The 27,961-nt window shown below is 50.9% G+C and overlaps 1 protein-coding gene across 1 annotated transcript; it reads left to right on the plus strand.

Annotated features, from left to right (window-relative positions):
- Nucleotides 1-398: 398 nt before the first annotated feature.
- On the plus strand, nt 399-17,385 carry MYD88 (MYD88 innate immune signal transduction adaptor). The gene is made up of 5 exons (XM_060248291.1): nt 399-720; nt 5,452-5,583; nt 9,689-9,869; nt 13,183-13,274; nt 17,179-17,385. Exons 1-5 carry the CDS (start codon nt 399-401, stop codon nt 17,331-17,333), a joined length of 882 nt encoding a protein of 293 aa, XP_060104274.1. The 3' UTR covers nt 17,334-17,385.
- The last annotated feature ends 10,576 nt before the right edge of the window (nt 17,386-27,961 follow it).

Genomic DNA, 27,961 nt, shown 5'->3' on the forward strand with positions numbered 1-27,961 from the left:
AGTCTCCTGGCCCCACCCCCAAAGTCTCCTGGCACCCCCCAAGTCTCATGGCCCCACCCCCAAGTCTCGTGGCCCCACCCCCAAAGTCTCCTGGCACCCCCCAAATCTCGTGGCCCCACCCCAAATCTCCTGGCTCCACCCCAAGTCTCCTGCCCCCCCCCCCAAAGTCTCCTGGCTCCACCCCCAAAGTCCCCAGATCTTTCTTGAGTGGGACTTGGCAACCCCAGCTGCCGCCGCTGCTCGCGAGCAACCCAGCGGCCTCCTGCAGCTCGAGGGGTCGGGGCGGTCCCTCCGGCTGGGCGGCGCCGCGCTTCGGAAGCGAAAGCTGGCAAGAGCAGCAGCAGCGGCCGCCCTCCCGAGCAGTCGCGCAAAGCGGCAGCGGCGGCCGGAAGGAGGCCATGGCGGAGGCGGCTTCCCCGGCGGAGGGGCTGGAGGTGCCGCTGGCGGCGCTCAACTACGCGGTGCGCCGCCGCCTGGGGCTGTTCCTGAACCCGCGGGCGCCCGTGGCGGCGGACTGGACGGCGCTGGCCGAGCGGCTGGGCTACGAGTTCCTGGAGATCCGCGCGCTGGAGGGCGAGGCCGACCCCACCGGCCGCCTCCTGCGCGACTGGCCCGCCCGGGGCCCCGCCGCCGCCCCCCGCCCCACCGTCGGCCGCCTCCTCCAGCTCCTGCGCGCCCTCGAGCGCCACGACGTCCTCGAAGACCTGGGGCCCAGCATCGGTGCGCCGGCCAGCTCGGGTGGCCAACTTGGGGGCGGGCAGGGTGGCCGGGCATGCAAGAAATAGCTGGGGGCTTTGGGGGTGGGGCAGGAGACTTTGGGGGTGGGGCCGGGAGACTTTGGGAGTGGGGGCCAGGTGACTTTTGGGGTGGGGCAGGAGACTTTGAGGGTGGGGGCCGGGAGACTTTGGGGTGGGCCGAGAGACGTTGAGGTTGGGGCGGGGAGACTTTGGGGTGGGGCCGGGAGACTTGGAGTGGGGCCGGGAGACTTTGGGGGTGGGGCTAGGAGAAGTTGGGAGTGGGACCAGGAGAAGTTGGGGGTGCGGCCGGGAGACATTGGGGGTGGGGGTGGGAGACATTGCGGTGGGGCCGGGAGACTTTGGGGTGGGCGGAGAGATGTTGAGGTTGGGGCCGGGAGACTTGGGGTGGGGCCAGGAGAAGTTGGGAGTGGGACCAGGAGAAGTTGGGGGTGCGGCTGGGAGACATTGGGGGTGGGGCCGGGAGACTTTGGGGTGGGGCCAGGAGATATTGGGGTGGGCCGAGAGACGTTGAGGTTGGGGCGGGGAGACTTTGGGGTGGGGCCGGGAGACTTGGGGTGGGGCCAGGAGAAGTTGGGAGGCTGTGTCAAGAATAATTGAACTCCAAAGGGAGTTCTGGCCATTACACTGAAAGGGACTGCACACTTTTTCAATGCCTTCCCTGTGCTGGAAATAATGAAGGCGAGGGGCACCTTCTTTTGGGGCTCATAGAACTGGACCCCCTGGTCCAATCTTTTTAAAACTTGGAGGGTATTTTGGGGAGAGACACCAGAGGATGTGCTGCAAATGTGGTTCCTCTCCCTCAAAAAACAGCCCCTTCCCCAGAGCTCACGTACAGATGAATCGATTCTCCATTATACCTGATGGGAATCGGTCTCCGTAGGGAATAATGGAGTGTTCAGCAGAAATCCCCCCCCCCCCGCTTTCTGATGACCCTGAGGTGGTGGGAGGGCCTCTAAACCGGGGGATCCCCTGCCCCCACCCGGGGATGAGCAAACCAAACGGGATGAACACGGCAAAGTTGGGAAGCAGGGGAAACCCCTCATCTACGAAAAAGTCATTATCAGTGAAATTTACAATACTGTGCTGCAGTTACTCAGTCCAAAATTATAAATCAAAATTGCAATAAATTACTCAACACATCAGGCAATGTCTTCATAACTGCTAATGCCAGATAAAGAAATGCACTGACTGGTCGTGTGCATATCGTTGTGAGCATTGGTTCCAGATAATATGAAGTGAATTGAGCGAGACGAAGGTCTATAACCGAAACACGGCTTTTTAAACCTAGGGAGCGTGTTTTCATTTGTTGTTGTTCAGTCGCACAGTCGAGTCCGACTCTTTGCGACCCCATGGACAAAGTCATGCCAGGCCTCCTGTCCTCCGAAGCCTGCTCAGATTCATGTTCGTTACATCAGTAATGCTGTCCAGCCATCTCATCTTTTGCCGTCCCCTTCTTCTTTTGCCTTCTGTCTTTCCCAGCATCAGGGTCTTCTCCAGGGACTGCTCCCTTCTCATTGGGTGGCCAAAGTATTTGAACTTCAGCTTCAGCATCTGACCTTTCAGGGAACAGAACAGTCTGGGTGGATTTCCCTTAGGACTGACTGATTTGATCTTCTTGTAGTCCAAGGGGCTCTCAAGGTTCTTCTCCAGCACCACATCTCAAAAGCATCTATTCTTCTGCGCTCGGCCTTCCTTATGGTCCAGCTCTCACAGCCATATATTACTTTTGCATCAGGGGTGGCCAACGGTAGCGCTCCAGATGTTTTTTGCCTACAACTCCCATCAGCCCCAGTCAGCATGGCCAATGGCTGGGGCTGATGGGAGTTGTAGGCAAAAAACATCTGGAGAGTACCGTTGGCCACCCCTGTTTTATACATTATAAAGACATTGCCTCAAGTGTTGAGTCTTCAATGTACTGCAAAGTAGCTTTTGACATCGCAGACAACATTGTCATCCATCAGGAGAGGTCAAAGTGTACTTACTAGGACTTTGCATTCCTTGGAGTCTTCCCTCTACCCAGACTCTTTCATGATGAAAAATGCTTTATTGTAATTTTGATTTCTAATTTTGAATATATGCATTATATGTTATAAAATAGCATGAGCTATTCCTTCAGTAGTGAGTCTTTAAAAAAATTCTTCGTACTGAGTAACTACAGCATATTCTTGTAAATTTCACGGATATTGACTTTTTTTGTAGAACACGGGTTTCCCCTGCTTCACACCTGGAGATTGGCAACCCAACGTAAGAGCCGCATAGACTAAACCTCAGATGTTGTGAGCGCTGCATGACTGTGAGATGTTGGAGGGGAGGGAGGGAGGCAAATAGATGGGGGGAGGGGAGAGAGGGGGAAAAGAAAGCAACTTTAAAGGCATCAGCCAAGCTGCGTTATACAGAAAACACTAGCCTATAGAGAGGAGGCTTGGGTTGGAGGAGTGATTTAAACAGAGAAATGCCTTCTCCAAGCTGGCCGACGGCGTGGTGGGCGCTTTGAGAGCCGCACAAGATGTGTGAAAAAGCCCCATGAAGCCACAGTTCGGCCAACCCAAAGGAAGTCCTTCTTCACCCAAAGGGTGATTAACATGTGGAATTCACTGCCACAGGAGGTGGTGGCGGCTACAAGCATGGACAGCTTCAAGAGGGGATTGGATAAAAATATGGAGCAGAGGTCCATCAGTGGCTATTAGCCACAGTATATATATATATATGTGTGTGTGTGTGTGTGTGTTGGCCTGATCCAACATGGCTTCTCTGATGTTCTTATGTGACACAGAGTGTTGGACTGGAGGGGCCACTGGCCTGATCCAACATGGCTTCTCTTATGTTCTTCTGTTACACAGAGTGTTGGACTGGATGGGCCACTGGCCTGATCCAACATGGCTTCTCTTATGTTCTTGTGTTACACAGAGTGTTGGACTGGATGGGCCACTGGCCTGATCCAACATGGCTTCTCGTATGTTCTTCTGTGACACAGAGTGTTGGACTGGATGGGCCATTGGCCTGATCCAACATGGCTTCTCTTATGTTCTTATGTTCTTAACCCTGGGTTGCCATATTGGAAAAGTAAAACTGAGGATATCTTTCCCGACTGAACAACTTCAGAGTCCAGCAGTACCATTTAATTCTGGGTATAAGCTTTGGTGTACATGCACACTTCTTCAAGGTACATGCACGCACGCATGCAAAGGCTTATGCCCAGATAGATTCAGGTGGGCGGCCGTGGTGGTCTGAAGCAGCAGAAAAAAGTTTTGAGTCCTGTGGCACTTTACAGACCAACAGAGTTTAATTCCAGGTATAAGGTTTTGTGTGCATCCACACTGCAGTATCTGAAGAAGATCTCTTGGCTTGACTTCGCGAACGAAGGGTGCAGTAGTCCACGTCTGCTGCAGGCTCGCTGGTGGCTGACAAGCCCATTGCGGGACAGGCAGATCCGGCCACAGTGGCTGCAGGGAAAAGTCTGATTTGGGGTTGGTGCTGTAGCAGTGCGATTCTTCCTCAATCTCCTTTTGTCCCCAAGACCAGCTTTGTGTGCGTTCTCAAAGGAAGAGACAGCCTGGTGGATGGTGTGCCTCCATGCTTTGCGATCTGAGGCTAGGTCAGACCACTGGTGATGGTTGATGCGACAGGTGCCGAGGGATTTCTTCAAGGAGTCCTTGTACCTCTTCTTTGGTGCCCCTCTATTTCGATGGCCGGTGGAAAGTTCGCCATACAGAGCAATCTTCGGAAGGCGGTGGTTTTCCATCCTAGAAATATGCCCTGCCCAGCGCAGCTGCGTCTTCAACAGCAGTGCCTCGATTCTGAAGAAGATACACCAGAGCTTATACCCTGAATACAACTCGGTTGGTCTTAAAGGTGCCACTGGACTCAGAGTTCATTCTGCTGTTTCAGACAGACGTGGCCACCCACCTGAATATTTCCCAACTGACTAAGTCAAACATTCTTGTTGCTTGAAGGGCCACAGTGGGAGGGTTTCTGTAGTTCTGGCCCAGCTGGTGGAACTCCTGATGGTACCTGGGTTTGGGCCACTATGTGACACAGGGACTGATTTCGCACTCAGCTTACCCCGCGGTCACGTTCCTCTTCTCTGCGCAGCGTCCGTTGGATTTCCCATTATCCGCGCCGGAGTTAAGGAAGTATCGCGGCTTCGCGCACCAAAGTTTCCATTTGCTGTGCAAAAGTTACTTCCTGTAACTCCGGCGCGGATAATGGGAAATCTGACGGATGCTGCGCAGAGAAGAGCAACGTGACCGCAGGGTAAGCTGAGCACGAAATCGGTCAGGGTGTTAGACTGGATGGGCCACTGGCCTGATCCGACATGGCTTCTCTTAGGTTCTCTCATCTCTCTTGACGTTCTAGTCCCCTTCCAAAGTCTGAAGTTAAGAGACAGTGCAAAGTCCTTCACTTCCAACTGATCCTTCACAGGCAACAGGCGCTGGAGGTCTTGTTTGGGAAGTCTTTGGGGTTGACTTTGGGGTGTTGGCCCAGAGCTGTTCCAAGAAGCAGTGTCCCTTTTTTCTCCCAGGGATTCTTCCTGTGGGCACGCCCCAAATGCCAGAAGGAACGTCCTCAGAGAAGCCTTTCTCACTTTCCTGCATTGTGCAGGGGGTTGGACTAGATGACCCTAGAAATCCTTTCCAACTCTATGATTCTATGATTCTCTCTCTCTCTCTCTCCCTGCATGCAACTTGTACAGAGGAGGATTGTAAGAAGTACCTGGAGAGGAAACGGCAGGAGGCTGAGCAGCCCCTTCAGGTTCCGGCGGTGGACAGCAGCGAACCCAGGACCCAGGAAAGGCAAGGCATCACCATCCGAGACGACCCCTTGGGTAAGAGATTGGGTTGTTGAGACGGGTCTGATGAGGGGTGAGACGGGTCTGATGAGAGTGCGATGGGTCTGATGAGGGGTGAGACGGGTCTGATGAGGGTGCGATGGGTCTCATGAGGCGTGCGACGGGTCTGATGAGGGGTGAGACGGGTCTGATGAGGAGTGGGATGGGTCTGATGAGGGGTGAGATGGGTCTGATGAGGAGTGGGATAGGTCTGACGAGGGGAGCAAAACATATTGAGGCCTGTCATCTGTTTTCTGTGCCTAGGGCTTCTGTGCCTTCAACAGTCGCAGGAGGGTAGACGGTTCAACAGGTGATGCTCGCGCCCCCCAGTTCTTTCTGCATGCATTGCATCTGTGGAATGTGCTTGCTGTGCATACGTTAAGGGCTTGAGTGACCTCTGAATCTGAATGCGCTGGGTTTCCCGTTTGCACGTTCTGCATTTGGATTTAATTAGGACTCTGGGATTTTGTGTTCCTTGTCGATGGGAGAGCATGCTTTGCACACAGGAGGTCCCAGATTCAATGCCTGGCATCTGCGGCTAAAAGGATCTGGGAGTCAGTGATTTGAAAACTCTTTTCCTGAGACTCTGGAGAGCCACTGCCGGCCAGCGTAGACAACGCTGACCTTGGTGGGTTTGTTAGAAGCCAGCCATGTGTATGTAGCTAGCGACTTCTCTCCTAACAGCTGCCTGTCTTCCGTCGGCGAGTCCCTGTTGGTCACTGGCAATGGTGGGGAGAAGTTGTGGTCATAGGATGTTAACAGACTGTGACTTTTGAGAGGGAAGTGAAAGGTCATTGTGGCTGGGTGACACGAAGCCCAGAGACAGAAAAACGGCACGGTTGAGAGCGGCCAAGAGGCAATGAGGCCAAGGGACAGAGGAGGCTGGGAGGACTAAACTGAACATTTTTGGTTTTAAGAAGAAGGCAAAGCCCGAAGATTTATATCCCGCCCTTCTATCCGAATCAGAGTCTCAGAGCGGCTCACAACCTCCTTTACCTTCCTCCCCCACAACGGACACCCTGTGAGGTGGGTGGGGCTGAGAGAGCTCTGACAGAAGCTGCCCTTTCAGGGACAACTCCCACGAGAGGTATGGCTGACCCAAGGCCATTCCAGCAGCTGCAAGCGGAGGAGTGGGGAATCAAACCTGGTTCTCCCAGATAAGTGTCAATGCACTTAACCACTACACCAAACGGAACGGCCACCTCTGTGGCTGCAAGCAGCAGGTTTCTGGCTGGTTTTAGAGGGATCTTGTGGCCAGTGGCTTGGCTCCTATGTTGCTAGAATTGCCCCATGCAGACGCCCCAGAGCACCACGGTGGTTAAAGGGGGGGCAGCAGTGAGAGGGAAGAAGTGGCAGAAATGGCTGTCCCAAATGGCCAGTTTGGTGTAGTGGTTAAGTGTGCGGACTCTTATCTGGGAGAACCGGGTTTGATTCCCCACTCCTCCACTTGCACCTGCTAGCATGGCCTTGGGTCAGCCATAGCTCTAGCAGAAGTTGTCCTTGAAAGGGCAGCTGCTGTGAGAGCCCTCTCCAGTCCCACCCACCTCAGGGTGTCTGTTGCGGGGGAGGAAGGGAAAGGAGACTGTGAGCCCCTCTGAGACTCTTCGGAGTGGAAGGCGGGATATAAATCCAATATCATCTTCTTCTCTTCTACGAGCAGAAGTGCCCTCTGTTCCCTTTAATCCCACCCCCAACTGAGTGGAGCAGTTCCTGTCCTGAGAAGACTATATAATATATAACTGCTGTAATCTTCAAATGAAGAGCCCCATGGCGCAGAGTGGTAGAGCTGCAGTACTGCAGTCCGAGCTCTCTGTTGACGACCTGAGTTCGATCCCAGCGGAAGCTGGGTTCAGGTAGCCGGCTCGAGGTTGACTCAGCCTTCCGTCCTTCCGAGGTCGGTAAAAGGAGTACCCAGCTTGCGGGGGGGCGGGGGGAAGCGTAGATGACCGGGGAAGGCAATGGCTAACCACCCCGTAAAAAGTCTGCCGTGAAAACGTCACGATGCAATGTCACCCCAGAGTCGGAAACGACTGGTGCTTGCACTACTTTTATTCTTTTTTTAAAAAACCCATCAAATGGGCAGTGCGAGACCCTGCACAACTCCAACGGATACTGAGGGGAGCTTCCTGTGTTAATGAGCAGCCCTTTTATGCCCACAGCTTAGAGGGAACCCTGAAGAGAGCATAGGTTCCCAGCCTTTGCAATTGTACTACAATGTAGGTCACTGCCTCTGGGCAAGATGTACTTTTTGGAACAAGCTGGGTCTTTTAAAGTTAGTGGGGCGGGTGGAAGCCAGAGACGGTGCTATGCAGTTTTTATGTCGAGTGGCCTGAAAAGGGGTCAGAGTTGCCAAGCGACTAAAACTAGAAATGCAGGAACCACGGGAGTGTCGTAAGAACATAAGAGAAGCCCTGTTGGATCAGGCCAGTGGCCCATCCAGTCCAACACTCTAAGTCACATAAGAACATAAGAGAAGCCATGTTGGATCAGGCCAGTGGCCCATCCAGTCCAACACTCTGAGTCACATAAGAACATAAGAGAAGCCATGTTGGATCAGGCCAATAGCCCCTGCAGTCCAACACTCTGTGTCACATAAGAACATAAGAGAAGCCATGTTGGATCAGGCCAATGGCCCATCCAGTCCAACACTCTTGTGTCACATAAGAACATAAGAGAAGCCCTGTTGGATCAGGCCAACGGCCCATCCAGTCCAACACTCTGTGTCACATAAGAACATAAGAGAAGCCCTGTTGGATCAGGCCAATGGCCCATCCAGTCCAACACTCTGTGTCACATAAGAACATAAGAGAAGCCATGGTGGATCAGGTCAATGGCCCATCCAGTCCAACACTCTGTGTCACATAAGAACGTAAGAGAAGCCATGTTGGATCAGGCCAGTGGCCCATCCAGTCCAACACTCTGTGTCACATAAGAACATAAGAGAAGCTCTGTTGGATCAGGCCAGTGGCCCATCCAGTCCAACACTCTGAGTCACGTAAGAACATAAGAGAAGCCCTGTTGGATCAGGCCAGTGGCCCATCCAGTCCAACACTCTGAGTCACATAAGAACATAAGAGAAGCCATGTTGGATCAGGCCAGTGGCCCATCCAGTCCAACACTCTGAGTCACATAAGAACATAAGAGAAGCCATGTTGGATCAGGCCAGTGGCCCATCCAGTCCAACACTCTGAGTCACATAAGAACATAAGAGAAGCCATGTTGGATCAGGCCAATAGCCCCTGCAGTCCAACACTCTGTGTCACATAAGAACATAAGAGAAGCCATGTTGGAACAGGCCAATGGCCCATCCAGTCCAACACTCTTGTGTCACATAAGAACATAAGAGAAGCCCTGTTGGATCAGGCCAATGGCCCATCCAGTCCAACACTCTGTGTCACATAAGAACATAAGAGAAGCCATGGTGGATCAGGCCAATGGCCCATCCAGTCCAACACTCTGTGTCACATAAGAACATAAGAGAAGCCATGTTGGATCAGGCCAGTGGCCCATCCAGTCCAACATTCTGTGTCACATAAGAGAAGCCATGTTGGATCAGGCCAATGGCCCATCCAGTCCAACACTCTGTGTCACACAGTGGCCAAAACCCCCAGGTGCCATCAGGAGGTCCACCACTGGGGCCAGGACACTTGAAGCGCTCCCACTGTTGCCCCCAAGCACCCAGAATAGAGCATCACTGCCCCAGACAGAGAGGTCCATCTATACACTGTGGCTAATAGCCACTGATGGACCTCTGCAATTTGGCAGTATCCGGGGGATTTTTTTGGTAGAAAAAGCCCAGCTGGAACTCATTTGCATATTAAGCCGCACCCCCGATGCCAAGCCAGCTGGAACCATGTTCCTGTGCGCTCCTGCTCAAATAACCCAGCCACGACGGTGTCAGTAGTAGCCAAGGAGGGCTTGTGTAGAGTCGCTTGCCTAGTCTCCTAGGGTGAACAGTGATCATTTCCCAGGTAACCCAGCGGGGAAGTTCCCTTATGTGTTGTTGATGCTTTGCAAACAACGAGTATAGTTTCGTAGGGTAAGCAACGTGTAACGTGCCTCCCCCACATCCCAGTTTGAATTCCTCACTTACCTTTTGCAGGGCAAACGCCAGAGCTATTCGACGCCTTCATCTGTTACTGTCCGAAGGACATTGAGTTTGTGCAGGAGATGATCCAGGAGCTGGAGCAGACGGAGCACAGGCTGAAGCTCTGCGTCTTCGACCGGGACGTCCTGCCGGGGACCTGCGTGTGGACCATCACCAGCGAGCTGATAGAGAAGCGGTGAGTGGTGGGAAGGTGGGCGGGCGAGGCTTGTGAGAAGGAAAGGGGGGTGGGGAAGAAGAGACGACTGCAGGGGGGGGAAATCCCAATGTGAAATATAGGCGATTGGGGCCTGAACTTGCTGAGATTGAGAGGGGGGAAAATCTTTGGGTCACAGTGGATGGCTCAGGGAAAGCATCAACCCAGTGTGCTGCAACAAAAAAGGCAAACTCTATGTTACTTATTAGGATCAGGGTTAAGAATAAAATGGCCAATATTGTAATGCCTCTGTATGGATTTATGATGTGGCTTAAAGAAGATGATGATGATATTGGATTTATATCCCGCCCTGTACTCTGAATCTACCTCCCCCCCCTACACACACACAACAGACACCCTGTGAGCGATGTTCCCTCTAAGCTGCAGAGTGTTGTGAGCAAAAATTCTACTTTGTGCGCTACTGGTGTTAAAGTTGTGCGCTACTGCATAAGTTATTATGCTCTGGGGTCATCCTAAGACAAAAATGTGTGAGCTGGAGGCTAAAAATCTGTGAGCTAGCTCACACTAACTCAGCTTAGAGGGAATACTGCCTGTGAGGTAGGTGGGGCTGAGAGAGCTCTCACAGCAGCTGCCCTTTCAAGGACAACTCCAAGAGCTATGGCTAATCCAAGGCCATTCCAGCAGCTGCAAGTGGAGGAGTGAGGAATCCAACCGGGTTCTCCCAGATAAGAGTCTATGCACTTTACCAATTCCCCAAACTTAAGAAAATACAAGAAGCCATGTTGGATCAGGCCAGTGGCCCATCCAGTCCGTGTCACACAGTGGCCAAAATAAACCAGGTGCCATCAGGAGGTCCATCAGTGGGGCCAGGACACCAGAATCCCTCCCCCTGTTGCCCCATCCCCAGGCGCCAAGAATCCAGAGCATCACTTGCCCCAGACAGAGAGTTCCATCAGTGCCCTGTGGCTAATAGCCACTGATGGACCTCTGCTCCAGATGCTTCTCCAGGCTTCATTTGGAATCCTGTGTACAGTTCCGGTCGCCGTATCTCCAAAGGGACACTGCAGAGTTGGGAATATTTCAGAGGAGGGCGACCAAGATGATAAGGGGGTTGGAGCCCCTTCCCTAGGAGGAAAAGCTGAAGAGTCGGGGACTTTGCAGATTAGAGAAGAGACAACTAAGGGGGGGGGGACATGATAGAGGCTTATAAAATCGTGCACGAGGTGGAGAGAGTTGACAAAGAGGACCTTTTCTCCCTCTTCCCAAATCCTAGATCTCAAGGGCCTCTAATGAAGCTGATGAGCAGTGGGTTCAGGACAGACAAAAAGGAATCCCGTTTTACGCTGAGAGGGCTTAAAATGTGGAATTCGTTGCTAGAGGATGCAGTGATGACCCCTGGAACCAGGGGTGAGATTCTAGCACGAGCTCCTTTGCATATTAGGCCACCCCCCCCCCCGATGTAGCCAATCCTCCAAGAATTTACAAAAAAGAGCCTCGTAAGCTCTTGGAGGATTGGCTACATCAGGGGTGTGTGGCCTAATATGCAAAGGAGCTCCCGCTAGAATTCCAGTAGAACAAACAAAATTAAAAAGAGATTAGGTTGATTCATGAAGGATAACTCATGAAGGATAACTCAGTTACTAGTATCCATGGCTACCGAGGGGAACCCTCCACATTCAGCGGCAGTAATCTTCTGAATCCCAGAGCCAGGTGGCAACATCAAGGGAAGGCCTCAGCTTCCATGACCTGTTGTTGGGCCTTCAGAGGAACTGGTTGGCCACTGTGTGAGATGGAATGCTCGACTAGATGGACCCTCCCTGGTCTGATCCAGCAGGGCTCTTCTGACGTTCTTCTCAGGGGAAGGCCTCGGCCTCTATGTCCTGTTGTTGGCCCTCAGAGGAACTGGTTGGCCACTGTGTGAGATGGGATGCTGGACTAGATGGACCTTTGGTCTGATCAAGCAGGGCTCTTTTCATGTTCTTATGAAGGCCTCACTCTCCATGTCCTGTTGTTGGCCCTCCAGAGGAACTGGTTGGCCACTGTGTGAGGCAGGAGGCTGGCCTAGATGGACCACTGGTCTGATCCAGCAGAAGTCTTTTTACGTTCTTAACAGGGGAAGATGTCAGCCATCTCTGCCCTGTTGCCGTTTCTCCCTCCAGAGGAACTGGTTGTCCACCGTGTGAGACAGGATGTTGGTCTAAATGGACCATTGGTCTGATCTAGCAGTTCTGTTCTTGTGCTCTTATCAAGGGAACGACTCAGACTCTACGGCCTGCTGTTGGCTATTGAGAACATTTGAATTCTGTGGTCCAACCTCCAAAGTATCTTGGGGCAGAGCCAGGATGGCATACTGGTTAAGAGCGGCAGACTCTAATCTGGAGAACCGGGTTTGATTCTCCACTCCTCCACTTGACGCCTGCTGGGTGACCTTGGGTCAGTCACAGTTCTCTCCGAACTCTCTCAGCCCCACATGTGTCAGAAGGAAGGGAAGGTGATTGTAAGTCACTTTGTGACTCCTTAGAGTAGAGGAAAAAAACCCAGATCTTCTTCTAGCTCAGGGGTGGCCAAACTTGCTTAATGTAAGAGCCACACACGGAGGGACGGTGGCTCAGTGGTAGAGCATCTGCTTGGTAAGCAGAAGGTCCCAGGTTCAATCCCTGGCATCTCCAAAAAAGGGTCCAGGCAAATAGGTGTGAAAAACCTCAGCTTGAGACCCTGGAGAGCCGCTGCCAATCTGAGAAGACAATACTGACTTTGATGGACCCAGGGTCTGATTCAGTAGAAGGCAGCTTCATATGTTCATATATGTTCACATAAAATAAACGTCAGATATGCGAGAGCAAGAACGAAGGAAGGAAAATAAATGGTGGAGGGAGGAGAGGTGGAAAGAAAGCAACTTTAAATGCAGCCTCCAGGCCACTGGCTGGCTTGGCTAGTAATCTAAAGAGAGAAATACTTTCTCCAAGCTGATCAACGGTGCAGTGGGGGCTTTGAGAGCCTCACAATGTGTGTGAAAGAACCACGTGTGGCTCCCTAGCCGCAGTTTGGCCACTCCTGTTCTAGCTGGTTTGAAATCATCAGGGTCGGGCTGGTGTAGATCAGGGAGAGAAACAGACAGCCCCTTATCTTCCCTTGTGGCTTCTGAATCCGGGTATTCAAGGTCCATATCCAATATTCTTGTTCCCTGGACTATACCCCAGTGTCTTGATGCACCCCATTCCCTGATCAGGTTTGTCTGGGGCCCCTGCTTGGACGTTCATTTCTCCCACCTGCTTCTCTTTGACGACTGACCCAATTACAAGCTCTTTAATCCCCCCCCTCTCTCTACCTCCAGGTGCAGGAGAATGGTGGTGGTCATTTCTGATGACTACCTGGACAGTGAAGAATGTGACTTCCAGACCAAGTTTGCCCTCAGCCTCTCCCCCGGTAAGATCATAAGGATGCCCAGGGCCTTTTTTTGGTAGCAGGAACTCCTTTGCATATTAGGCCACACCCTCCTGATAGAATCATAGAGTTGGAAGGGACCTCCAGGGTCATCTAGTCCAACCCCCTGCACAGTGCAGGAAACTCACAAATTAAAAAAAAAGGTAGTCCCCTGTGCAAGCACCAGTCGTTTTTCGACTCTGGGATGACGATGCTTTCACAACGTTTTCATGGTGGTTTGCCATTGCCTTCCCCAGTCATCTACACTTCCCCCCAGCAAGCTGGGTACTCATTTTACCGACCTCGGAAGGATAAAAGGCTGAGTCAACCATGAGCCAGCTACCTGAACCCAGCTTCTGCTGGAATCGAACTCGGGTTGTGAGCAGAGGGCTCCGACTGCAGTACTGCAGCTTTACCACTCTGCGCCATGGGGCTAAAAACAAATACCTCTCTGTAAATTCACAGGATCTTCATTGCTGTCAGATGGCCATCTAGCCTCTGTTTAAAAACCTCCAAGGAAGGAGAGCCCACCACCTCCCGAGAAAACCTGTTCCACTGAGGAACCGCTCTAACGTTCAGGAAGTTCTTCCTAATGTTGAGCTGGAAACTCTTCTGATTTAATTTCAACCCACTGGTTCTGATCCGACCTTCTGGGGCCACAGAAAACAATTCCACACCATCCTCTCGATGATAGCCCTTCAAGTCCTTGAAGATGGTGATCGTATCACCTCTCAGCCGCTGCCTCTCCAGGCTAAATATCCCCAGCTCCTTCAACCTTTCTTCATAGGACTTGGTCTCCAGACCCCTCACCATCTTTGTTGCATCCTTCTTAAAATATGGTGCCCAAAACTGAACACAATACTCTGGATGAGGTCTTACCAGAGCAAAGTGCTACTGTGTAAAGCATCACTTCATATGATCTGGACACTAGACTTATCATAGAATCATAGAGTTGGAAGGGACCTCTAGGGTCATCTAGTCCAACCCCCTGCACAATGCAGGAAACTCACAAACACCTTCCCCTAAATTCACAGGATCTTCATTGCTGTCAGATGGCCATCTAGCCTCTGCTTAAAAACCTCCAAGGATGGAGAGCCCACCACCTCCCGAGGAAGCCTGTTCCACTGAGGAACCGCTCTAACTGTCAGGAAGTTCTTCCTAATGTTGAGCTGGAAACTTTTTTGATTTAATTTCAACCCATTGGTTCTGGTCCTACCTTCTGGGGCCACAGAAAACAATTCCACACCATCCTCTCTATGACAGCCCTTCAAGTACTTGAAGATGGTGATCATATCACCTCTCAGCCGCCTCCTCTCCAGACTAAACTCCTTCAACCTTCTTCGTATGACTTGGTCTCCAGACCCCCCACTATCTTTGTCGTCCTCCTCTGGACCCGTTCCAGCTTGTCTATATCCTTCTTAAAATGTGGTGCCCAAAACTGAACACAATACTCCAGGTGAGGTCTTACCAGAGCAGAGTAAAGCGAATACCATCACTTCACGTGATCTGGACACTAGACTTCTGTTGATACAGCCCAAAATTGCCTTTTTAGCCACCATATCACACTGTTGTAGTTGATGTAGCCGATCCTCCAGGAGCTGACAGGGCTCTTGGTACAGAGCCTACTGTAAGCTCCAGGAGAATTGGCTACATCAGGGAGGGTGTGGCCTAATAGGCAAAGGAGTTCCTGCTACAAAAAAAGCCCTGGGAATGCTGCTGTGATGTGCTCTGGAGGGGTTTCTGTGGACCACCATTTAATCCCTGGAGATGTCAAGAGGTTATTGGACTCAATGCTTGTCCAGTCCACTGACTCGGTTGGTGCTTGTTACTGGTATTCCCTTCTCTCATCCCTGCTGACGTTAACTCCAAGCATGTGTTAGTATTATCCACCATGGGTCGGTAATGACTTGGTGCTTGCACAGGGGACTACCTTTACCAGCTGTGATGGCAAAGGGAACCTCCATGCTCAGAGGTAGTAGACTTCTCACTCTGAGAGCCAAGAGGCCTTGGACTCTGTGCCCTGTTGTTAGACATGCAGAGAAACCGGTTGGCTACTGTGTGAGACGGGATGCTGGACTACTGGGCTGATCCAGTAGGGCTCTTTTGACGTTCTCACCAGGGGAAGACCTTGGGCCTTATGCCCTGTTGTTGGACCACCAGAGAAACTGGCTGGCTACCGTGTGAGACAGGAGGCTGGACTAGATGGACTACTGGGCTGATCCAGTAGGGCTTTTTTGACGTTCTCACCAGGGGGAGACCTTGGGCCTTATGCCCTGTTGTTGGACCACCAGAGAAACCGGCTGGCTACTGTGTGAGACAGGAGGCTGGACTAGATGGACTACTGGGCTGATCCAGTAGGGCTCTTTTGACATTCTCACCAGGGGGAGACCTTGGGCCTTATGCCCTGTTGTTGGACCACCAGAGAAACCGGCTGGCTACCGTGTGAGACGGGAGGCTGGACTAGATGGACTACTGGGCTGATCCAGTAGGGCTCTTTTGACGTTCTCACCAGGGGAAGACCTTGGGCCTTATGCCTTGTTGTTGGACCACCAGAGAAACCGGTTGGCTACTGTGTGAGATGGGATGCTGGACTACTGGGCTGATCCAGTAGGGCTCTTTTGACGTTCTCACCAGGGGAAGACCTTGGGCCTTATGCCCTGTTGTTGGACCACCAGAAAAACTGGCTGGCTACCGTGTGAGACAGGAGGCTGGACTAGATGGACTACTGGGCTGATCCAGTAGGGCTCTTTTGACGTTCTCACCAGGGGAAGACCTTGGGCCTTATGCCCTGTTGTTGGACCACCAGAGAAACGGGTTGGCTGCTGTGTGAGACAGGAGGCTGGACTAGATGGACTACTGGGCTGATCCAGTAGGGCTCTTTTGACGTTCTCACCAGGGGAAGACCTTGGGCCTTATGCCCTGTTGTTGGACCACCAGAGAAACCGGTTGGCTACCGTGTGAGACGGGATGCTGGGACTAGATGGACCACTGGGCTGATGCAACAGGGCTCTTCTGATGTTCTTAGGAAAGCCTTGGCCTTTGTGCCCGGTTGTTGGCCCTCCAGAGGAATTGTTTGTCTGCTGTGTAAGACACGATGCTGGGCTGAGTGGACCACTGGTCTGATCCAGCAGGGCTCTTCTGATCGTATCAGAGGAAGGCCACAACCTCTGTACCCAGTGGTGGTTATCCCTCTAGAGTAGGGGTGTCGAACCCATTCGTTATGAGGGCTGGATCTGACATAAATGAGACCTTGTTGGGCCAGGCTGGGCTGTGTCGGGCCAGGCCGGGCCATATGTGTATTTATTTAAGATCAGCCAGCAGAGATATGGACTTTTTAAAGGACATGGACAGACACGACTAAAGATTTTTTGTTTGTTTGTTTTTAAAAAAACCCTTAAAATAAAACACGCTTAAAACATGAGCACTTGTTGGTCTTAAAGGTGCTTTCTTTGTATCTCTCCCATGGGATCCAGGGAACTGGGCAAAGGAAGCTCTGGCTCTTTCCCTCTTTCCCCAAGGGACCAGGAAGGGGAGGAGCCTCAGCCAATGGAGAAAATTGAGGTTTTGCTCGATAAGCTCCTGTGCGATTGAGCAAGCCTTGTCAAGCAAGCTGAGATGCAGAGGGAAGCATGAGAGAAGGAGAAGGAAGCAGGCAAGAGCTGCTTGCTTGGGGGCCTGATAGGAGCCCTCCTGATTTGGACCCCGGGCCGCATGTTTGACACCCTTGCTCTAGAGGAACTAGTTGGCCACTGTCTGAGACAGGATGCTGGACTGATGGATCCCTGGTCTGATCCAGCATGGCTCTTCTTAGGTTTCTCTGCAGAACGGGTTAGGGAGATCACACTTCTTGCTGCCGTTCGTGTCTCCCTAGCTCCCATTCCCGCCTCTGACTTTCTCTCTTGTCCAGGGGCACGTATGAAGCGGCTTATTCCGGTGAAGTGCAAGCCCATGAAGAAGAAGTTCCCGAGCATCTTGAAGTTCATCACGGTCTGCGACTACACCAACCAGCACACCCAGAAATGGTTCTGGATACGACTGGCCAAATCCCTCTTGCTCCCATGATGCAAAGCGGCACGGCTGGGGCTTCAGCGGAAGGGGTTGTAGGGTCCTCCTTCCATGGCCTTGGACGAAAAACGGACCAGCTTGCGTTGAGTTTCAAACCCCTCGACCAACCGTCTGTCTCCAAGCGTGACCGGTTCAGAAAGGGAACTCTAGGAAATAACGGCTGTCGTCACTGCTTCTCAGTCTCTTACCACCGTTTCAGCTGGGAGTCTGAAGGAAACTCGCTTGACTTGGAGAATGGTACACGGCTGCAGCAATTCATAGAATCATAGAGTTGGAAGGGGCCTCCAGGGTCATCTAGTCCAACCCCCTGCACAATGCAGGAAATTCACAAATACCTCCCCCTAAATTGACAGGATCTTCATCGCTGTCGGATGGCCATCCAGCCTCTGTTTCAAAACCTCCAAGGAAGGAGAGCCGCCACCTCTGGAGGAAGCCTGTTCCACTTAGGAATCGCTCTAACGGTCGGGAAGTTCTTCCTGATGTTGAGCCGGAAACTCTTTTGATTGAATTTCAACCCATTGGTTCTGGTCCTACCTTCCGGGGCCACAGAAAACAATTCTACCCCATTCTCTATAGGACAGCCCTTCAAGTACTTGAAGATGGTGATCATATCATAGAATCATAGAGTTGGAAGGGGCCTCCAGGGTCATCTAGTCCAACCCCCTGCACAATGCAGGAAATTCACAAACACCTCCCCCTAAATTGACAGGATCTTTATTGCTGTCAAATGGCCATCTAGCCTCTGTTTAAAAACCTCCAAGGATGGAGAGCCCACCCCCTCCCGAGGAAGCCTGTTCCACTGAGGAATCGCTCTAACGGTCAGGAAGTTCTTCCTAACGTTGAGCTGGAAACTCTTTTGATTGAATTGGTTCTGGTCCTACCTTCCGGGGCCAGAGAAAACAACTCCACCCCATCTTCTAATGACAACCCTTCAAGTACTTGAAGACGGTGATCATATCACCTCTCAGCTGCCTCCTCTCCAGGCTAAACATGCCCAGCTCCTTCAACCTTTCCTCATAGGGCTTGGTCTCCAGACCCCTCCGAGGAAGGAGAGCCCACCAACTCCCGAGGAAGCCTGTTCCACTGAGGAACCGCTCTAACAGTCAGGAAGTTCTTCCTAACGTTGAGCTGGAAACTCTTTTGATTGAATTGGTTCTGGTCTACCTTCCGGGGCCACAGAAAACAACTCCACCCCATCTTCTCATGACAACCCTTCAAGTACTTGAAGACAGTGATCCTATCACCTCTCAGCCACCTCCTCTCCAGGTTAAAACATCTCATTGAAACATCTCACTGATTCTTCAAGTTGCCAGACTCCCCTCTGTTTCGGAATGTCGCAGGAAGGCTCTTTACCAGCCTGCAGGCTCTGTTTGACCGCACCCTCTGTGTAACAACAGTGAGTTCCAGATGGCATTGAACCGCAGGGGTCCAGATCAGCGCATAGTCCATGTTTTACGTCTGCTGACAACAGAACTACAGTGGAAAGGCCTGTGCCTGCATGACTAAATAGGCCTCTGGATTCTGGTGAAGGAGTTGTGAATTTCTGGCAAGCCATGAAATTTATTACCCACCCCTTGACGCACACGAAAGTCCTGTGGGTTTGAGATGGGTCTCCCGAACACACGCCATAAATACTTGCCCGTGCATTATGCCTCCACCTCTCTGACCTTGCTGACGCCACACTATGGCTGAATCTGCTGCTGGAGGGTTCCTTTTAGAATCTTCCTGTTTACAAAAAAAATGTGCCTTGGGGGGAACTAGAACTTTCACCCCGGTCCCTTCATCCTCCTGCCTCTAGGCCAGGGCTGTCAAACTCGTTATGTGGGCCGGATCTGACATAAGTGAGACCTTATCGGGCCGGGCCGCGTGTCGTAAAGTGTAATGCCTGGTAGCGGAGATTGAAAACTTTACAAAGGACACAGACAAACACGATTAAAGATTTTTTTTTTAAACTTAAATAAAATATGCTTAAAAGATTAGCACTCTTGGAACAGTGTATTTATTTAAACCGTTTCTGATAACTGACTCCTCTTGCTTCTAATTACTGCATCAAAATCTGGCGGCAATGGCTGTGCTGTAGCAATCTTGAGTATGCCGTTCAGGTGTGTCGCAATCCCCCTTTTGATTTATTGACATTTCTTGCAGAAATCCCGTGGCCAGTGAGTTTGAGCCTAAGACCCAGGGGAAAACATGAAATGGCTGGGCATTGTGAACTTTTGTACATAAGCTGCTGGTCAGCCAATGAGAGAAAACAGCGTCTTTGCTCTGTAGCTCCTGTGTGATTGAGCAAGCCTGGTAAAGCAAGCTGTGATGCAGAAGGAAGCAAGAGAGAGAGAAGAAGCAGATGACAGCGAGTTGCTCACGGACCCGATAAGAGCCCTCCAGGGGCCTGATCCAGCACTCGGACTGCACGTTTGACGCCCTTGCTCTAGGCTGTGGGCAGGGGGAAACGCTGCAGGCAGACAAGCTGAGTCTCACATATTCTTGGTGTAATCACCAAGGTGTAATCTGAGAATCCTGGTTTTGGAACGAAGGTTGTGGCGAACAGCAGAGAGCCACCGTTCCTTCCCATATGCCTTTTACAGGTGCATTGTGAGCCGGAAAAGGGACCGTACTGCCCATCAAATGCACTCCCTGCCTTCCTCTGGAAAGGCAGCAACCAATGGCTCGGTCTCTCCCCTCCCCAACCATCCTGCATAATCCAGATCTCCCTGAACCACAATCAGGGTGTGAACCTCACCGCAGCTCCAGAATGGGATCACGATTTGCACAAAAGATAGCTAAAAAAACTGGACTTTCCTGAAGCCACATGGTGAGTCAGTGACAGAGACGAGACTTAGCCCTCTGGGTTTTCAGGTTGTCTTCTCTTTTACCTGGTCCCCACACACCAGCAGAGCCTCGAGGTGCAGAGTGGTAAAGCTGCAGTACTGCAGTCCAAGCTCTCTGCTCACCACCTGAGTTTGATCCTAGCGGAAACTGGGTTCAGGTAGCCGGCTCCAGGTTGACTCAGCCTTCCATCCTTCCGAGGTCGGTCAAATGAGTACCCAGCTTGCTGAGGGGAAAGCGTAGATGATTGGGGAAGGGAATGGCAAACCACCCCGTAAAAAGTCTGCCGTGAAAACGTGATGCAATGTCACCCCAGAGCCACAAACAACTAGTGCTTACACAGGGGACTACCTTTACCTTTAAAGAGCCCCGTGGCGCAGAGTGGTAAAGCTGCAGTGCTGCAGTCAGAGCCCTCTGCTCATGACCTGAGTTTGATCCCGGCGGAAGCTGGGTTCAGATAGCTGGCTTGAGGTTGACTCAGCCTTCCATCCTTCTGAGGTCGGTCAAATGAGTCCCCAGCTGCTGGGGGGGAGCGTAGATGACTGGAGAAGGCAATGGCAAACCACCCCGTAAAAAGTGTGCCGTGAAAACATTGTGATGCGACGTCACCCCAGAGCCAGAAACAACTGGTGCTTACGCAGGGGACTACCTTTACCTTTAAAGAGCCCTGTGGCACAGAGTGGTAAGCTGCAGTCCAAGCTCTGCTCACGACCTGAGTTCAATCCCGGCAGAAGTTGGGTTAAGGTAGCCGGCTCTTGGTTGACTCAGCTTTCCATCCTTCCGAGGTCGGTCAAATGAGTAAAATGGGGTAAAGTGTAGATGACTGGGGAAGGCAATGGCAAACCACCCTGTAAAAAGTCTGCTGTGAAAACGTTGTGAGAGCAACGTCACCCCAGAGTCGGAAACGACTAGTGCTTGCACCTTTATCTTTTACACATACCAGAAACCTTTGTGTGTGTGGACTCTCTCACACACATGCTGCCTGGGTGGGGGAAGATAGAATAGCCAGGACCAGACCACTTTGAGATGGCCCTGAACGCGGGAGAAGTAACAAACACACTAGAAGACAAAGATAGGATTTGACCCGATCCGAATGCAGTGGGCAAACGGATGGATGTAAATAAACTGCAGTTCCGCAAGGATAAGTATGGAGTTTTGCACCCAGATAACAAAAATGAGGAACATACTGGATGGGGGACACCCTTCTGGGTAGCAGCGTGGGTGCGAACAAGACCTTGGGGTGTGCTGAACTGTAAACTAATACGAGCCATCAGCGTGACGCAGCGGCAAAAAAGGCTAATGCGGTCTAGGGACTATCCACAGAGGCATAACATCCAGATCACAAGTTGTCATAGTGCTGCTGCGTGCTGCGTCGGTCAGGCTGCAGCCGGAGTACTGAATGTGGTTCTGGAGGCCTTCCTTCAAAAAGGATGTGGACAGAAGAAGAAGACGACTGCAGATTTATACCCTGCCCTTCCTCTCTGGAATGGGTGCAGAGGAGAGTGACAAGGATGATCCAGGGTCTGGAGACCAAGCCCTATGAAGAAAGGCTGAGGGACTTGGGAGTGTTCAGTCTGGAGAAGAGGAGGGTGAGGTGGGGGGACGGGACGATGGCTCTCTTGATGCCTTTGAAGAGCTATCGCTTAGAGGATGGGGGAGGGGGCTGTTCCTGTTCGCAGCATTGAAGAGGATGCACAACAATGGGTTTAAATTCTAGGTGGAAAGGTAGTGGCTGGATATCAGGGTTATTTTTATATCATAAGAGCCACATATGGCTCTTTCACACATATTGTGTGCCTCTAGAGCCACCCACTGTCCCATTGGCCAGCTTGGAGAAGGCATTTCTCTCTTCAAATCACTTCGCTAAGCCAGCCGGCAGCTTGGAGAATGCGTGTAAAGTTAAAAGTCGCTTTGCTTCCACCTCTCTCTTCCCCCATCTATTTCCCTTCCGGCTCTCAGTCACCTGACGTTCATGTCTCGCGGCTCTCAGACATCTGACATTGATTCTAGGTGGCTCTCGCATTAAGCAAGTTTGGCCACCCCTGTAATATCAGATCAACCACTAGAGGGAGCAGAACGCGCAGGGAAAAAACGGTTCAAAAGCGACCGAAAATGAGAATCTGGATGAAATCTTGTTAGGGTGAGAGAGACCAGGCTCGGGAGACCGAGGTCAAATCCAGGAGTGGATTTCTAGCAGGAGCAACTTTTGCATATTAGCCCCCCCCCCCCCAATGTAGCCAATCCTCCAAGAGTATTAAAAAAAGAGCCTTGTAAGCTCTTGGAGGATTGGCCTACATCAGGTGTGTGTGGCCTAATATGCAAAGGAGCTCCTGCTAGAATTCCACCCCTGGTCATATCCCAACTCTGTCAGGAAGCCCTCTGGGTGGCCTTGGGGCAGTTACACTTCCTCGACTTAACCTACCTTAAAGGGTTGTTGTGAGGGTAAAACCGGGAAGGAAAAAAAAATAATATATACTCATCCTGAGCTCGTAGGAGGAATGAAATTTACCATATGGATGAATTTTGGGTCCTATCTGGTATGATTCTGTAGTCACAACCAGCGCAGTGGGGTAGAGGAGGTTGTGAACTTGGCTCTGCGTTGTTTGTAAGAGCCGAAAAGCGGGGAATCTTGCACTCACCCTCGTATAGCAGTACACTGCTGATAGACAAGAGGTCTTTGGCACCTGAACGGGAAAGAGAAATTCATTGTGGTAACAGCTATGCTGTTCCTAGGTAAAGGTGTTGTGTCAGGGAGCAAAGATCAGGGGTGTCAAACATGTGGCTCTGGGCCGAATCAGTTCCCCGGAGGGCTCCTATCAGGCCCCCGAGCAACTGGCTGTCATCTGCTTCCTTCCCCCTCTTTCTTGCTTCCTTCTGCTTGAGCCATTTCTTCTGCTTGAGCCACTTGAGCTAGTTTGGTGTAATGGTTAAGTGCGCAGACTCTTATCTGGGAGAACCAGGTTTGATTCCCCACTCCTCCACTTGTAGCTGCTGGAATGGCCTTGGGTTAGCCATAGCTCTTGTAGGAGTTGTCCTTGAAAGGGCAGCTGCTGTGAGAGCTCTCTCAGCCCAACCACCTCGCAGGATGTCTGTTGTGGGGGGAGGAAGATGAAGGAGATTGTGAGCCGCTCTGAGATTCGGAGCGGAGGGTGGGATATGAATCCAAAATCATCTCCAGTCTTCTTTTTTGAGCGTAGTGTTGGTTAAAATCTGCTTGGAGACTTTTCAGTCCCTTTGGGATTGGTTACACTTTCTTGCAGTTTTGGGAATGCGAGTAAGAATTTCATGTAATGGACACTGAACTTTTACGTCTTTTTTCAACAAGTTTTATTATGGAGCACCCCGTGCCAGAAGAATAATCGAAGCAGGACTGGTCAAGTCAACGTCCTGTACGTCGGGACTCCTCTTTACAAGGAATTTGATACTTGCTGTATATTGTTATTTCACTGTTATTGTTATAATTATAGCATAGTAATTTGGTCATTATAACCTATTGGTTGTTTTTTATGTGGTCCAGGGGTGACCTCTCTCCAGTTTTTTCCCACTTGGGGATTGGTAACCGTATTCCAGTGAGGCCTCCCTCAAAAGCCAAAACATCCTGGAAATGACCATGCCCCCTCCTACTGCCTTTACCTTGGGGAGGGACGGTGGCTCAGTGGTAGAGCATCTGCTTGGGAAGCAGAAGGGTCCCAGGTTCAATCCCTGGCATCTCCAAAAAAAGGGTCCAGGCAAATAGGTGTGAAAAACCTCAGCTTGAGGCCCTGGAGAGCCGCTGCCAGTCTGAGAAGACAATACTGACTTTGATGGACCAAGGGTCTGATTCAGTATAAGGCAGCTTCATATGTTCATATGTACCTGCCAGAAATCAAGGCTTGAAGGCTGGCAATACTGTTGTGGTTCCCCAGCAACAGCCACTGAAGTTATTTGTTTCTTAAACCTACAGGTGCTGCTTCTGCTGTTTTGGAGCCTTTTTTTAAAAAAAAAATCCCTCATGTATTTTTTCTTTTTCTGCAACTGAGACTTTCTCAGGTTTGTAGAAAGATGTACCTCGTCTGCTTATTGCCCCAGTCTCTGAGTTTAAGTATCCAGTTTAAGCTGGTGCTGCACTGAGAATTAGATATACTGAATTAGATAGACACTGCAATGAGAGACAAAATGCCCACTCTTTCTTAAAACTTCTATTGTCTGAAGATGTTTTCTCAGAAGATCTGGGTCCTTTGGAGGCTGGCAGCCGCCCTGTAAATCTCCAGGCCGGAGTGGGTCTTTGCACCATTTTTACCAAAGAATAGACAGAGCGTGATGGCAAATTCAGCCAGAGTATTGGTCATAAACACTCAACTGCTGTAGATGAAGAAAGAGACTGGATTTATAGCCCACCCTTAACTCAGAGTCTGAGTGGTTTACAATCTCCTTTCCATTTCTCTCCTCACAACAGACACCCTGTGGGAAAGGTGGGGCTGAGAGAGCTCTGAAAGAAACTGCTCATGAGAGAACTGCTCATGGGAGGTATTTGCGAGTTTCCTGCATTGTGCAGGGGGTTGGACTACGTGAGAGAACTCTGTCAGAGCTCCCTGTGAGGTAGGTAGGGCTGAGAGAGCTCTGACGGACACTGCTCATGAGAGAATGGCTCATGGGAGGTATTTGCAAGTTTCCTGCATTGTGCAGGGGGTTGGATTACGTGAGAGAACTCTGTCAGAGCTCCTGTGAGGTAGGTAGGGCTGAGAGAGCTCTGACAGACACTGCTCATGAGAGAACTGTTCATGGGAGGCATTTGCAAGTTTCCTGCATTGTGCAGGGGGTTGGACTAGATGACCCTGGAGGTCCCTTCCAACTCTATGATTCTATGAACTTTGTCAGAGCTGCTCTCTCATGAGCAGTTTCTGTCAGAGCTCTCTCAGCCCCACCTACCTCACAGGGTTGTTGTGGGGAGGGAAAGGGAATGGAGATAATAAACCGCTCTGAGACTTCTTTGGGTAGGGAAGGTCAGGGTACAAATCCAGATGAACTGATCTCTGCCGCCTGGAAATCAGTCGTAATAGCCGGAGATCTACAGCTATCACCTCAAGGCTGTATAATCAAGAAAAAGGGATTAAAGTTAATAAGACAGGTAATACAAAAAACAACTACTGTGATGTGCTGGCTAACAATATTTTTTAATATCATTTTTAAACCATTGCAAATATCTTTTTGTACTTCGTATTACGACAGAGCTCCATTTTCACATTTCAATATGGCAAAAAAAGTCCAATGAGCACCCGGATGTAAGCTCATTTCGTCAATGGACTTCCTCAGGAGTAATCTTTCATACAATTCTTCCAGGGTTTTACCAGCCTTTTGTTACAAACCAATGCAAAATACACCAATGTAAAATACACCATCTTCAAGTTCTTTCATCCTGGAATGAACCAAAATACACTCAATAACACTTAAGTGCACGTGCTTCTATTAGAAGTAGAAGATGTTATTTGATTTATATCCCGCCCTCCAAAGAGTCTCAGAGGGGCTCACAATCTCCTTTACCTTCCTCCCCCACAACAGACACCCTGTGAGGTAGATGAAGATACTGGATTTATATCCCACCCTCCACTCCAAGGAGTCTCAGAGCGGCTCACAGTCTCCTTTACCTTCCTCCCCCACAACAGACATCCTGTGAGGTAGATGAAGATACTGGATTTATATCCCACCCTCCACTCCAAGGAGTCTCAGAGCGGCTCACAATCTCCTTTACCTTCCTCCCCCACAACAGACACCCTGTGAGGTAGAAGAAGATACTGGATTTATATCCCACCCTCCACTCCAAGGAGTCTCAGAGCAGCTCACAGTCTCCTTTACCTTTCTCCCCCACAACAGACATCCTGTGAGGTAGATGAAGATACTGGATTTATATCCCACCCTCCACTCCAAGGAGTCTCAGAGCAGCTCACAGTCTCCTTTACCTTCCTCCCCCACAACAGACATCCTGTGAGGTAGATGAAGATACTGGATTTATATCCCACCCTCCACTCCAAGGAGTCTCAGAGCAGCTCACAGTCTCCTTTACCTTCCTCTCCCACAACAGACATCCTGTGAGGTAGATGAAGATACTGGATTTATATCCCACCCTCCACTCCAAGGAGTCTCAGAGCGGCTCACAATCTCCTTTACCTTCCTCCCCCACAACAGACACCCTGTGAGGTAGAAGAAGATACTGGATTTATATCCCACCCTCCACTCCAAGGAGTCTCAGAGCAGCTCACAGTCTCCTTTACCTTCCTCCCCACAACAGACATCCTGTGAGGTAGATGAAGATATTGGATTTATATCCCGCCCTCCCACTCCAAGGAGTCTCAGAGCGGCTCACAATCTCCTTTACCTTCCTCCCCCACAACAGACACCCTGTGAGGTGGGTGGGGCTGGAGAGGGCTCTCACAGCAGCTGCCCTTTCAAGTACAACCTCTGCCAGAGCTATGGCTGACCTAAGGCCATGCTAGCAGCTGTAAGTGGAGGAGTGGGGAATCAAACCCGGTGCTCCCAGATAAGAGTCCGCACACTTCACCACTACACCAAACGGGCACTCCATTAGGAGCTAAAGCCAGTCCAAACTTATTTTTTTGACCAGATGCACAAGCCTTCTGGAGTTTGCTGGCCTTTCAGGCTCTCTACAATACTTTATCGAAAGCAAGCTGTTCTCTTGGATGGCCAATTGCTCTTCTGCTTTCTCTCTCTCTTTTAAATTATTTTAATTTTAATTTCGAGCCAGCCGTTCCTTTGACAGCAAACTAGCTCAAACCACTTAAGTGTGAGATTCAAAACAGGACAGCCCTGTGCCTTTGCTACGTGCAAAAAATCTCTTCAGAGTCCTACTGGCAATGGCCTCAAGGCTGGCAACCTTACACGGATCTGACTTTCGGCTGGCACCGCTGAGGTTCTCACGCTAACAAGATGATGGTTCCCTGTGGATTTCCAGACGGAATCCAAGGCGGAAAGGAAATGAAGCCGGGTTCTGCGGGGTTCTGCCCCAGCAAGGTTTCGTGGGGTTCCACCTCAGGAAGAGGAAATAAGGCCGGGGGGTCCCACCGAGCAGGGCTTCTGTTCTTGCAACGCATCACGTGCCGCGGTATAATCCTCCCCAACCCAAAGCGCAGCGCAGAAGGATTAATTTAAAAAAAAAAAAAAAACTTGGATCAGATTCAGTTTTGTTCACATTTTCTTTTTGCATAATCCCCTCCAAAAAAAAAAAAGAGAGAGAGAGAGCCTTTTAATAGCACGGTGCTTCCTGAGCTTTTGGCAACCTTCCTGACTTTCGTTCCACATGATTTCCTGCTTCTCTGCTTGTGCGCTGCCTGTCTTTCTCTCCGCAGACCGTATGTTTGATGCTAATCCTTCCTCGGTTCGGGCCGATACACAGAAAACGGGCCTATTTTTAGAAACCGTCCGTCAGCAAAGCGACATCGGCCCTGGCCTTTAAGCAACAACTACATGAGAGGAAGAGGGTGTCGCGGCTGTATGCGCTGGGCCATTTTTGGGGGCAGCGTATAGGGTTGTCGGCTCAGGTTGCCAGCCTCCAGGTGGGGCCTGGAGAGCTCCTGGAATGGCAGAGAATGATCTCCGGATGACAGAGAAAAGTTCCCCTAGAGCAGGGGTGGCAAACTCATTTGTTATGAGGGCCATGTCGGGTTGGGCCAAGCCTGCGTACCTATTAAGATTAGGTAGCAGAGATATCCATTTTATCAAGAACACAATGAGTTAGCATTCATTGGTCTTAAGGATGCTTTCTTTGTATTTCTCCCATGGAGATCTTAAAAGTACTCGGTCTTAAA

The sequence above is a fragment of the Heteronotia binoei genome, chromosome 10 (assembly GCF_032191835.1).
Source record: "Heteronotia binoei isolate CCM8104 ecotype False Entrance Well chromosome 10, APGP_CSIRO_Hbin_v1, whole genome shotgun sequence".
Lineage (NCBI taxonomy): Eukaryota > Metazoa > Chordata > Lepidosauria > Squamata > Gekkonidae > Heteronotia > Heteronotia binoei.